The following is a 13730-nucleotide window of genomic DNA, read 5'->3' on the forward strand; positions in this document are numbered from 1 at the left end:
GGCAAGGCGGGGGAACTGAGTTCACAGCCGAAACTTCGCGTTTCGGAAAGTCAAGATGAGCCGGAGAATTGATCCCGAGACACTGGACGGAGCGATACGCGAAGATACCGAAGCGATGAGCTTTAACTCACCCTTCTCCAGGGTTTGGGGCACCGGGCCTTATTTCCTGGCCTTTGTGCCCTGTCTCAGAATGCTGAATATGGTGGGTGCGCAGTTCCGTTTGTGACTGGGTGGATTTGTGACTGTCCGTATCCCCATCATTGATGGGATAAAGAACATCAGAAGTGAAGGAAAAGAAGTAAATCGGTAACAAGAAGATGCCCAAAGTGGAGAAGGGCAAAAGAGTTTCTTTGGGAAGTTAGCCTTTCAAAAGACTCCTTGATTCTTCTTTCTGCTGGGTCTTGAGTTCCTGCCACGAGAGGAATGAATTTTCCCCTCTTGTAATGAAGATTAGGTTGGAAGGAGAGGGGCTGGCTGGAGCTGGGGAAGACTTTCGTAGGCGTTAGGACAGAGCAAAAAGTGCATCTTTGAGCGTAATCTGTTTTTGTTTACCAAGAGAAAGAAATAATGGTTCTAGGGGCGCCTGGGTGGCTCAGTCGGTTGAGCGTCCGACTTCGGCTCAGGTCATGATCTCACCGTCAGTGAGTTCGAGCCCCGCGTCGGGCTCTGGGCTGACAGCTGGGAGCCTGGACCCTGCTTCAGATACTGTGTCTCCCTTTCTCTCTGCTATTCCCTGCTCTCTCGCGCTCTCTCTCAAAAATAAATAAACATTAAAAAAAATAAAAAAAATAAAAAAAGAAAGAAAGAATGGCTCTGTTGAGTTCAACTGAGAACAAGATTTACCAGAACTGGAGATGTTAAGAAAAGTTGGTCCCTGATCTATGGGACACATGATTACAGCATGAATACGTAATTATGGTATGAACAACAATGCTACCACTTATGCTGCACCTACTATGTGCCTTGCATTGAACTTAGTACTTTACCTTTGTTAACTCTTTTAATTCTCTGGACAACCTCTGAGGCTGTTAACATTATCCCAGTGTAATAGGTGAGAAAATTACAGCACAGAGTGGCTGTGTAACTTGCCCTAGGTCACACAGCTGGTGAGTGGCAGTCAGGAAGTTGGCTGCAGAGCCTGTGCCCATCACGGTGCTGCTTCTATCAAAGCTGTGGAAGAAGGGCTATCCTGAAGGAGTGCTGTAACGTCTAGAGTTGTATGAATAAGATAATTATTTTTAAGATGATTAATTTTAAGAGTCCAAGCTGAGGAAAAATTTAATGGTGTTTTCATAAGGATTTAGGAGGTGAGAGAGAAAGAAAGGAATGCTCCCCAAGTTGAGGGGCCAATACGTGTGACACAAGAATGCATGCAAGTCTTGGGGCTCAAGCTGCCTGGGTTTGCATCCGTGATTGCATAAGGTGCCCCACTAACTGCTTTATGCTGCAGATTTCCTCTTCTATAAAAGAGTATCTGCCTCCTAGATGGCTTAAAGTCAAAGGTCCTGATGAGTGCAAAGTGCTCAATACCACACTTGGTACATTGTAAGAAGTCAATAAACACTAACCATCAGTTAAGTCTGAACCTCCACCTGGGAGTGTAGGCTCATTGTAGGGTAGACCCCCATCCCATTGATCACTGGGTCTTCCAGTGCCAGCCTCACAACCGTGTACTTAACAGATACTCTATAAAACTGATTAGAAGGATGGGTGCAAGACTTGGACTTGGCAGAAGGAAAAATTGGGAACATAAAAAGAAATAGAGTGGATGATGAAATAGTAATAATTGTCCTATGTGCTCAGCATTTTTGCATGCTATATCACATTATCTCTTATCATCCTCATTTTACAAATAAGGAAAGTGATACCTAGAGAGGCTGAGTAATAACTTGCTTAAGGTAAAATAACTGAGAAGGGTCAGAGATTCCATTTGGACTCGGGTCCAGTGACTCTAGAGTACATGTTCCTTATCACTGTGCTTGCTGCCTCCCAGTATAGCATGAAGACAGGGAGAAGGAAAGAGGCGTATTCTTGAGCAATTTATTGCAGGTCCTGTGTCATCTATAGTTTGGTTTCAAATTCTTCACTTTAGGCAGAGGTAGGGGTGTGTGGCTGTCTTAGTCCATTTGGACTGCTATAGCATGAGTGAAATGGCTTATATAAACAGCAGGCATTTATTTCACATAGTTCTGGAGACTTGGAAGTCCAAAACCAAGGCACAAGCAAATTCATTGTCAGGTGAGAGCCCACTTCCCAGACTGTGGTCGTTTTTCTGTGTCCTAAAATGGTGGAATGGGTAAGGGAGCTCTGTGGGACCTCTTTTATAAGGGCTCTAGTCCCATTCATGAGGGCTGCACCCTCATAGCCTAATCACCTCCCAAGGGCCCCACTTCTTAATACTATATCCTTGGCAGTTAGGGTTTCAACATTGGAAGTTTGGGGAGACACAAATGTTAAGACCATAGCACTGACTCTAGAACATTATTGTGTGCCCTATTGACAAGGAAGATTCTGCTTTTTGATCTGAGGTTAGTTGAATCCTCCTTTTGAAACTTTGCCTCAGACTAAACCTTTCTGTCACATGCTTGTTGAGATACAGAGGACAGAGCTGGATCTTTAATGAATTTACAGAACAACAGATGATAGGACAATTGTCGTGCCTTGTTGGTAATAGACATTTGTGTGTGACAGATTTAGGTTTGAGCCTTGAGTTTACTGGACCGTACTACATGACAGTGGGTGAGATTGACTGTATGACCAGAAGTACGAGTTAGTCAGGCAAAAGGGGTGGTGAGGCCCATAGAAAGATGACATGGTATTTGCAAAGTACTGGGGAATTAGAACTGGAATGACGTAAGTCCAGTAAGGATAGAGCAGTGGTTCTGAAAGTGATAAGAATTACTTGGAGGGCTTGTTAAAACACAGATTGCTAAGCTCCAGCCCCAGAGTTTGTGATTTGTTAGATTTGGGGTAGTAGAATTTGTATTTCTAACGTGCTTGCATATAATGTTGATGCTACTGGTCTGGAGACCACACTTTGAGGACCATTGGGCTAAAGCAAAAGGGACTATGAGGAAGATGGTAAGAATTGAATCCAGAGAGGTTGGCAGGGCCTTGTAGGCCAAGTTAGGAAACTCAAATTAGATCCTAGAGGGTAGTGGGAAGCCACTGGAGTGACATGACCCAGTAGGTGTTTTAGAAACATCACTCTGCAATAAGAATGGATTAAGGAGGGGTAAGGGGCTTACCCCTCTTGGAGGCAGGCAGAGCACCTGGTGGCCTTGGAGAAGTAATTGGAGAAGCAGTGGGGATGAATTAGTTCCTAATGTCCTGAGAATTGTGTGGATTTGAGAAATATTTGGGAAGGGGGGCTGATAGTATTGGCAACTGGTTGGCTGTGCGCAGAGGGATGGTGAGGGACAGGGACAAGTTAAGGAAAGTGCCTAGGCATGGAGAATCTAATGGAGAGGGTTATCCATTTTGGATACGGGGACCAGAGTGCAGGAGCAATATTGATAGAAAAACACAGAGTCCGTTGAAAGCTACAATTTCCATTATGATATCATAGGAAAAATCTTTTGAGTTTTCTTCAACGTAGAGCAAAAAAAGTCATGTTTATCATGATCATCGCCCTCAGACTCTGGATTGTCCAATTTATTGTTTATTGTTAAAATACATTTGTTTATTATTACATTAGCTTTTTCTGAAGAAAAATCTGAATTATGTCTCCTCCAACTTAGTACCACAAGTGATGGGACAATTGGGTTCCATGAGCTTGAGAACTTGGGTACTGCTTTCTGCTCTAATGAGAAGCATCATTTTCTTGTGCTTCCAAACCCTATCAAGAATTGCATAACTGATATGTTACAGTTATGAACTGGAAAAATATTTCCATCCTTTATACATGAAGAACTCCTAGGACTTCATTTTTTAAAAAAATCAACATCCTAAAAGAAAAAAGAGTTCACAGAAAAATACAAATCTCTTTAAATATTTGAAAATGTGCTTAAATTCACTTGTAATAAAAGAATGAAAATTAAAACAGATTAAGATATCACTTTTGCAAACATTTGAGAGTTTGACAACAAAACCTACTGGTGATGCTTTGGGGGGAAATTCTTATACATTGCAAAATGCTGTAATTCTTATAGTGAGTTATGAATATCTATCAAACACTCAAATGAAATTAGACTTCGACCCAGTTTTTACGCGTTTTGATTCACTTTCAGAAATTTATTCCATAGATATATCTGCACACGTACAAAATAAGGCATACACACAATTGCTTTTTGCAGCATTGTTTGTAATAGTAAACAACTGGACTGGTTAAGTAAACAAGGGCATACGAGGCAGCTATAAAAAAGAATTAGCAAAGTTCTCTTTGTAATGATATGAAAACATGTCCAAAAATTATCCTTAGGTAAAGGGAATATGCAGACCCCAGGGTAGTCTGCTACCTTCTGTGAAGTAAAGGGGAAAAATAAGAATATATATTTGTATCTGCTTGTATTTATGTATTAGAAAGAGGGTCATCTGGCTGGCTCAGTCAGTGGAGCGTGCAACTCTTGATCTCACAGTTGTGAGTTCGAGCCCCACGTTGGATGTAGAGATTACTTAAAAATAAAATCTTGTTTAAAACGTTGGAAAGATAGACATGAGAAACTAATAAATTGGTTCCTGTAAATGGAGCAGATGGGACAGGAAGAGATTTCTCAATGTGTACCTTTTTATATCAGCTTGATCTTTGACATGTAAGAAGAAATGTCTATGAAAACAAATGACCCATATTTTGGGTGAAATTCATGAACAAACAGGATGTGGGGGTGCTGCTATTCCTACTGCTTCCCATGTCAATGTGAACATTTGTTTCAAAGAATTACAGATCACATGTAACACTGTGCTGTGATGGAACACCAGATGTATTCACATCCACTCAATTTAACTTGTGCTCTGGAATGGTGTGTTCACCTCCATTGAATTTAACTTGTGGGAGATTGGAGACAAGGAAGGAACATTTCTTGTCGTTCACATTGAGTAGTATCTGATGAGCCTTATACCTGCTTAGCACTGAAGACATATTGTGGACACGATACCCTTGCCGTCAAGGGGCTTACATTCAGGGTTGGTGGTGGGTGGCGGTGGCAGGGGGGATATATTTTTAGGAGGGAAGAAGGGAAGGACGACAGAAAAGATAGGAGGGAGGGAAGGGGAAGGGGAAAGAAAAAGAGGCAAAGTAAATCAATTGTTTCATATTCTTTTATGAAGTGGTCAGCCAAGTGTGGCCACAAGGGAAGACAGAGAAACAATTTATTATATTACAGGTCCTAGAGACAGGAGGTAGGGTACACCACACCATTCCATGTATTAAAAAACTTTTTTGAGTGAACTGAAAGTTATCCTCTTTGCAATAATAAAAATTAGGCTTTTTTTCTCCTCTTCTCTGCCTTCTGCTTTATGGAATAAAAATCCTCAAAACCAGGAGCAGAAAACCAAGAGAGCTGTTGGGGTTCTCTCAACCCTTCTTCCACACTCAGAAATCCTTCTGTGAAGGGGCACCCGGGTGGCTCAGTCCATTAAGCGTCCAATTTTGGCTCTGGTCATGATCTCACGGTTGGTGAGTTTGAGCCCCAAGTCATGCTCTGTGCATGCTGACAGCTCAGAGCCTGGAGCCTGCTTCAGATTTTGCATCTCCCTCTCTCTCTGCCCTTCTCATTCGCACTCTGTCTCTTTCTCAAAAATAAATAAACATTAAGAAAAAAAAAGAAATCCCTCTGTGGAAAAGCCGAGTGAGGAATGACAATTATTGAGTAGCTAAAGAGAGGGGGAAATGCACAGTTTAGTGGTGGGTGCTGTTTAATTTTTCATTGCTTTGCCGGATAGACATTCACCAGCCTAGTTAAGTTGTGAATCCAGGATGGGATTCAAACTGAGCAAATCAAAGTTTAAAAAACTTAAAAAAAAAAAAACTCCTTAGAGGAGTTAATCATAATCCATATATACAATGAGAAAAAAAGCACTGTATCATTGCTTATATTTAATTTCCCTTGTTCGTGTATTAGGTGTTCACGTTCACATTTAGCTGTTGAAAAAGAGCTCAGGTTTTGTGAAAAACCAAAATGATATCTATTGTCACTGCACAGGATGTCAGATTAAAAAGAATGAAAACACTCGCACTCCTATGGGCCCTGGATCCGCCTAGTGGCGACATATCCTAATTGCAGTTTCAGTCTTTGAATGACGGCTTCTTAATAACCCACCAAACTGTTAAACTCAATATATGATCACAGTAAGATTACCATATATAAATGCAGCCTTTGTGATTAGATAAAACAAAATCCCTGGCCCACAAAGGCCAAAATTGGAGTTTATTTTAAAAATTCTCTTTGTATTTCTAAGATAAATAATACATGAGCTTATTCAATTATATTTACTTTTGCCCAAATAAGATTTCTAACAAATACAACAGAAAACAAGTATATTTTATGCCTACACCATTCTACTTTTCATGAATGTATATTTTTAGATAGTCACTGTTATCATCCAAAACATATGCTTCTTGGTTTTGGATCTCTAGTGAACAATATTTAATCTTGCTTTATTCATCTGTTGACTTATTTTTTTTCTTATGAATAATGAAAACAATCATTATTTTAGCATGAATTAGTTCCAATATACGTGAGTAAGGGACTACTTTAAAATGTAAATAAAAACACAGGTCAAGTAGACAGAGGCCAAGGTTAAGAATAGTTTTGCAGTTTACATTTAAGTCATTAAGGGGCACCTGGGTGACTCAGTTGGTTAAGCATCTGACTCTTGATATCAGCTTGAATCATGATCTCACAGTTTGTGAGTTCAAGCCCTACCTCGGGCTCTGCACTGAAGGCCCAGAGCCTGCTTGGGATTCTGTCTCTCCTTCTCTCTGCCCCTCCCCAGTTTGTGCTTGCTCTCTTGCTCTCTCAAAATACATAAATAAACTTAAAAAAAATAAAAGTCATTAAAAGATTCATTAAGAAGTATAACTCAAATTGATACCTAAAAAAAAAAAAACCAGAAGAAACTGTACAATAGGTAAATGAGTAAATAAGGAGATCCCCATTAGTTCCATGGCAGTAGCTTCCTGTAGTGGGTAACATTTCTATTTCTTCCTGTAGTACAGCCTCTGGCATCAGAAATAGATGGGGAGCCACCCCTCACTAGGTGTATGACCTTGAACACCTGTGAAATGTTAATAGTTATGTAATAACAATACCTACTCCCTCAGGACTGTAATCAGGACTCAATGAGATAATGCACATACAATTGTTGGTGCATTTTCTGCCAAATTTGAGTAACTGCCAAATAGTTTGATGATAATGATGCTGACAATGGGAAAAAAGTATGAGAGGCAAAGTGCCTTGGTAGGGTACAGTGGGTAGAAACACATGCAAGTCTCTCTCCAGGGCTTAAGATGATTTTAACCGGACATTTACTGAGTGGAAAGAACTTTCCTCTGGGAGGCAGACACCCTCGGTCCTGTCCCTAGCATTTCTAGGACTGACCGTGTGGCTGGCCCTGGACGGCTGACTTCATCTCTCCCAGTGAAGTTCACAGTGGTGTTCAAATGGGGAGGTGCCATGACCTGCCAGCTCCAACCTCTCATCTCTCCTTTGTAGGCAGGTGTGCTCCCATTAAAGAAGAGAGTTGATGAAATACTCCATACTCATTGAGAATTCCAGCTGCAATATTTAGTTAATTCTTTGTTCCATTTTATTCAAAGAAGGAGCTCATTTACATTCAGCTTTCAATGAAAGAAATTAACGTTGCCATGCCTGCCGATCCCAAGGAAACCCCATAAGGAAGCGGCCACTTTCCCATTCTCCTCCTGCAGACATGCCTTGAGAATTAAACAACAGGCAAAACTTGGATTTCAGTTAGCCTTTAATCTAACTCCCAACTTGTTAATAGTATACAAAGATGTAAGTAGAAAACATCCTAATGTTATCTATCAGTAGTTCTGAACAGTCACAGTGGTCACACTGTTGGAGCTGAGGTCACTCACATTTTAAGGAAATGCATTCTACCCTGTTTTCAGTGGAACGCATGCTCTGGCAGTTGGCAGGCAGAGAGATGAGGCTTATTTTGTTCAGTGTATCCAGTTGACTGGAAGCAGCTGTGTTCTCTCTCCTTTACTCAGCAGTTTTCAACACTGTCCCTTTTCCTTTTATTTTAAAAGTGCTATCAGAACTGAAGGGGGCTTTCCTTGCTAAAATAAAATTAACTATACGTGTCATACATTTCTGGGTCCACTTTTCATGGTTAAATCCCCACAGAATTAGCAATTCATAGGAACTTAATTGTTAAAAGAAGTTAGCACACTTGTATCCCAAAAGTACAATTTAGAGTTCGCAGTATAGGGCTCTGTGGTATAAAGTGCCTATGAGCAACTTTCGATCATATACTGAGGCCACGGAACTTCCCTGGAGAACAGATCCGTTGTTGGCATAAACAGTGGTCACGGTAGGCTTCTCAGATAGAATATTCTGGATGCGGAGAACCTATTCAGGGGATACAAAAGATGAATACAGAACCGCCATACACCCATGTCACTCAATCACCAATAATCCCTGTCTTCCACAATGACACAATGATTAAGAGGACATGCTGTTGAAAACAGCAGTTACCAATCTTTTTAATGTTTAAGTGAAAGTACTTTTTTTTAAACCTTCAAAGAAAGTACTTTCTTAAACCATTTAGTTGCGCATGCCAACACAGGATTTACTGTTATTATAGTAATTGAGCATTAATGGAAATATTTCCACACCAATGTGAGTACTTTCGCACTACTTTAGCAGGAACAGAAGTCATGTCATGGGGTGAGCTGACAATAAGCTAGGTATTTGAAATTGCCAGTATACCACACAAGGAGGGCACATGTCTTTATAGAAAATGCCTTTTGACTAGTTTCCACCGTAATTTAGTACATCAAAAGATTATCTTTCTGAAAGTATTTGAATAAGTGAAATTCTGCCAATTATTGGCTTACAGCACTTAGAAAATCACTGCATAAGTTTACTGAATTATTGGTTTAAAAGGGCTAAACAGACCATCCCTGTGACAGCTTACTGTATTATTAGTTCAAAAGGACTTGAGTCATTAAAGTTGAAAAATTAAGGTTTAAAAAATATGAGAAACCTCTGATGACGGAGGATTGTTTGGGTCATAAACGAAGAGCTTCTGGCCATTAGGATGACAGCCTACGAAGATGTCCCCCGAGGAAGGATCAATAGATAAATTATCCACTAGTGTATCCAACTTGAGTACCTTCCAAATGAAAAAACGTCAATATCTAAATGACATGAGAAACTTGATTAAATAATTTAGGGCTAACCTTTCTCACCTCTTTACACGTGGGAAAATTATACACAGCTCCCTGCTTCCACCCTTTTAGCACCAATATTGCCTAAAATAAATTTAATAAACTGGCTTAGAGTCACTTTTCATCTTCCCTGAAATTAAGAAAGTTAGGGCGATAATCCATCTCTCTAAAAAATGGACTCCTTTTCCCTTAAAAGATGCACAATGATCAGTTAGCTCTAGGAACTCATTCAAAGCAAAATAGGAAATTCTTAATCAATCTAAAATATGTGTTGTCAAGCAGGAAGAAAATAATAATGGTGTGGAACCCAATTTCTACCTTCATTTATTATTGAAAGAGCTGACAATGTGCATAAATCTTCATTGTGGAATCCGTCTATTAGTCTTTTCAATTGTGAAAATTCTTATTGGAATTCATTGGGTACTACCAGTACTGCACGGAATGGGCTCTAAATCTGATGCAAATATCACTCCCAACCCTCTGCTGCGTGTAATCACTCAGTCCTTGTGATTGCTGGGGACAGGAGACTTGCCTAGTTTAGGCAGGAAATATTTAAAAACCCAGAATGGCAACACTGGCTGGCATCATAGTCTCTTCTAAGTGAAGCATTGTGGCAATATAGTATAACTATGTAATTACAAAGTGTAATAGATTAAGGTCTACTTATTATATGTAAAATAAGTATTTTACCTTCAATTGAGTTAAGTTCATATTAGGGTGTTTTTCCAAAACATGAATTTCATGAGCCAGTATATCAGCAACGTAGATGTACCTTCACAGAAAGGACACACTAGTTAGAGTTCTGTGCCAGTATAAAGCTTCGTTAACACAGTATGGAAGAATAAGTCTTAATAACCTGCCAAGAAGTTAATCAATGATGGGCCCTCAGGGACTACTTGATAAAGGTCAATTTTTATTTAAAAAGTACGCTTTCAAAATCAATTCATTGTTGCTACAAACAATCCCGGAATTGCTTAAATTATTTTTCGAAAGGTTTGTAAGGGGAAAAATAATACAGGACATTATCTTGAATATAAAATCTGTGATATTTGCTGCCGAAAGGACAACAAAACAAATGTTTGACTTCCAGAAAAAAAGTTTTTACATTCCACAATATAATTTGATATTTCTAGGTGTCATTTTCATGTAGAAATATACAAAGCAGGACACACTTTATTATTTATTAATAGTCATTCACATTTGATAAAATATTTATTAGCATATTGAGAATTTTAAGAGTGAGAAATAAGTATCTATTCAGAAGAATCCGTCTACATCTAAGGACGGTGAATTAATGGACTCCTTTACGGTAATTTTACTCATTGAATTGACTGTTCCATGGCAACTGTTCTATTGAGCAATTATCTTGTGTAAAGCCATGAACTCAGTATTGTGACAGACATAAAGAAGAGGCAGACTCTTCCTAAAAAGTTCATAGCATGTGGGGATGATCAGACTGGTTTGTACACATTAAACAAATAATACAACATGATCGGTACCGTGAAAAATATTTCAGGTCTAGAGACTGAAGAAATATCTAACTCTTGAGAACATAGGAGGCTTCACAAAGGAAACGCATCTGCAGTGGATATGGAAGGAGAGACGGGATTTGAGGAAATGAGGACAAAGCACCTTCTAGGCAGAAAACACGTGAGCAAAGGCACAGGGGCAAGAAGGAGAGAGGCATATTTGCAAAATAATGAGTTCTTTGTCTAAAGCAGGGAAAGTATGAAAACAGTTGAAAAGCGAAGTTGAAGCTCGCCTATTAAAGAAAGTCTAACCCTTTAGCTTGCCTTGATTTGATAAGCAATTGGGTCCCTCTGAATATTTAGAATAACAAAGTGGCATAATAACAAATGGTCAGTTCCATTCAACAAGTACTGTGCATTTGATCTGCACCTGGCAGTGCTCAGCAGGAGAAGTCAAAGAGGAAGCACACAGAGCCCCCTCTCTTGGAGGGCCTCAAAAGCTAATGGAATACAGAACAACAAAACTAACAACAGTGCAAAAAATGGAAGTAGACTGAAAACAAGTTGGAAGGAAGTCTAATACGCTAGCCAGAGAGACTGAGAACCTAAACCAGGCAGGTGTCAGAGGGAAAGAAAAGGGGACTCGAATGAGGGCAGAAGCCCCAGTGGATAGGAAGGTGAAAGAGAAGGAGTTAGAGCTGAATCCTCTTTTATTAGTATTGTTTGTAGCTTGGGTGCTGGAAAGTCTGATTCTCATAATGGAAAGATAAGAGTTGGGGAGAACAACAGATTTCACAGGAGAGTTACAATGATTCCACATTCATTTTCTGTAATCAAAAGCAGAAATTGTGTCATGAAAAATGACATTTTAGTTGCCAAGGAATGCCAAATTTCTTTCCGGTTATATTTGTAGTAAATTGTTCAGTGTGCTCAGGGAGTAAATGGGAAAGTTAATAAAACTTAATATCCTTTCTGTATGTGATGGTTGGACACATAGAAACAGTGAGATAACTCGGTGGGGGGGGGGGCGATTTGGCAAAATCTATACAAGGTAACATTTAAAGGGATCACTCCTTGAGTAAGTGGTTCTATTCTGAGGGGTTTGTTCTATAGAAACACTTGTACAAATGTGGAAAGAGGAAGGGTTCATAGCACTACATTTAGCCAGTGCCCAGCTGGCATTTGAACCCAGGTCTCTCTGTATCATCCCCAAACCTGAAGGTGGATCTTGCTGTAATGCTCACTTAGGGGGCTGTTCCTTAAAAATATCTGGAGGAATGCTGACAAAGTGCAGCCTGCTTGGGATTCTCTCTCTCTCTCCCTCTCTCTGCCCCGCCCCCACTCATGCTTGTTCTCTCTCTCAAAATAAATAAATAAGCTATAAAATAAATACTTAAAAAATAGCTGGAGAAGCTTCAGTGGTAAATGAGAAATACAGAGTACTTTTTATTTAAAAAAAAAACAACAGAGAAAAAGCCTCCTGCATATCCATTAACAGATAATTGGTTTAATTAGTTTAGGATCATGCCTATAATGGAATAATATACAGCCAATAAAACAAAGACATATTTATTTAAAGGAAACACATACCTCATATTTTAATATGTTTATGTAAATATGGTCCCACTTCATAAAAAATTTGCATTTATAAAATTAAGTTCTACAATGATATATACCAAAATTTAGATATTGTATGTAAATACATAATACACACACACACACACACACACACACACACACACACACATATATATATATATATGTATATAATATACATACAAATACCATACACCGAAATAATATCAAGAAAGCTTTTTACACTAGGGAAAAAACAAAAGCAAAGTGAAGAATTTGGCCCAGCACCATGACTAAGGAGAAATGAAGATACTCTAATAAAGAATCATACTTTTTATCAGGTGAAATATTGATCCCATTTGCTGCGTCAAACCCTTCTGCTACCACTTTAACTTCATCTGGACTGTAGTAAACAACATTTGCCCAGTGTAAGTTCAAGTATGTTTCCAAATACTTTAAGAAAGGATCAGAGAAATAGTGGTCATTGGTGGCATAGAAATGTGCCGGTCCAACAGCTATGATATCATTCACACTGAAAGAGAAAAAATAATGTGTGAGAGAAAATAACAAGCCAGTTGGTCTCCATACTAAAGATTAAGTCTCTTGAAGGTGTACACAATATGTGCTTCAAACTTTTTGGTACGAGCCTTCCCAGGAAAAGCTCAGCTAAAATCAAATGGCTGCAGTCACATGCAATCTACTATAATATTTTTTCAGAGAACAGTTTTGTATGATAACAGGTAATCTGAAGACAGGTCATTTAGCAATTATGGCAGGACTATTATAAAAGAAAAGAGAACTTGGTGCCAACAGGGTATGTTTTTTGACAGCAAGAAATGTAGGGTTTAACAACAGTATGAAAGGACACGGCTGTCTATGGTACAGAGCTGGGTAGAACCTCATTGGCTGGTGAGCTGGTTAGGCCATCAATAACATTTACCTAGCTTCCATTTACTCAGTTGCTAGATTTTCCTGTATTGCTCTGCCTAGTGATTAGTCAAAGTAAAGGCCGACTGTTCAATTTCTACCTGACTCACAAAGCTGACCTGCCGAGACTAGTGAGCACTCGATAAACACTTGCAGAGAGGCGGATGATGAAACTGCCATAGTAAAATGCTTCAGGTGAGAGATTTATACGCAAAAAACAATTACATTTTTAAAACTAGTTAGGCAAGGGTGTTATTAAATTTAAATTCCAATTACCCTATGCAAAAATTTCTGAAGGAGCCTCTTTCTTCTTTGTTAAATGGAAAACAGAGCTACAGGGAAGGTGAGTCCCCTCTTTCTGAAAGAGTACTGTGATACAGAGGCTGCCTGGACAGTATTTATGC

General features: G+C 39.3%; 1 protein-coding gene across 1 annotated transcript in view; it reads right to left on the minus strand.

Moving 5' to 3' along the window:
- Positions 1-7899: 7899 nt before the first annotated feature.
- PON2 (paraoxonase 2) overlaps positions 7900-13730 on the minus strand; it is a 28135-nt gene continuing 22304 nt past the window's right edge. The window contains exons 6-9 of the mRNA XM_042966767.1: positions 12731-12931; positions 10046-10127; positions 9172-9300; positions 7900-8534 (exon numbers count right to left, since the gene is read on the minus strand). Of these exons, the coding sequence (XP_042822701.1) occupies positions 8376-8534; positions 9172-9300; positions 10046-10127; positions 12731-12931 (571 nt within the window). The 3' untranslated portion in view covers positions 7900-8375. The remainder of the gene's footprint in view (positions 8535-9171; positions 9301-10045; positions 10128-12730; positions 12932-13730) is intronic.

Source organism: Panthera tigris, chromosome A2 (genome assembly GCF_018350195.1).
Source record: "Panthera tigris isolate Pti1 chromosome A2, P.tigris_Pti1_mat1.1, whole genome shotgun sequence".
Classification (NCBI taxonomy): Eukaryota; Metazoa; Chordata; class Mammalia; order Carnivora; family Felidae; genus Panthera; species Panthera tigris.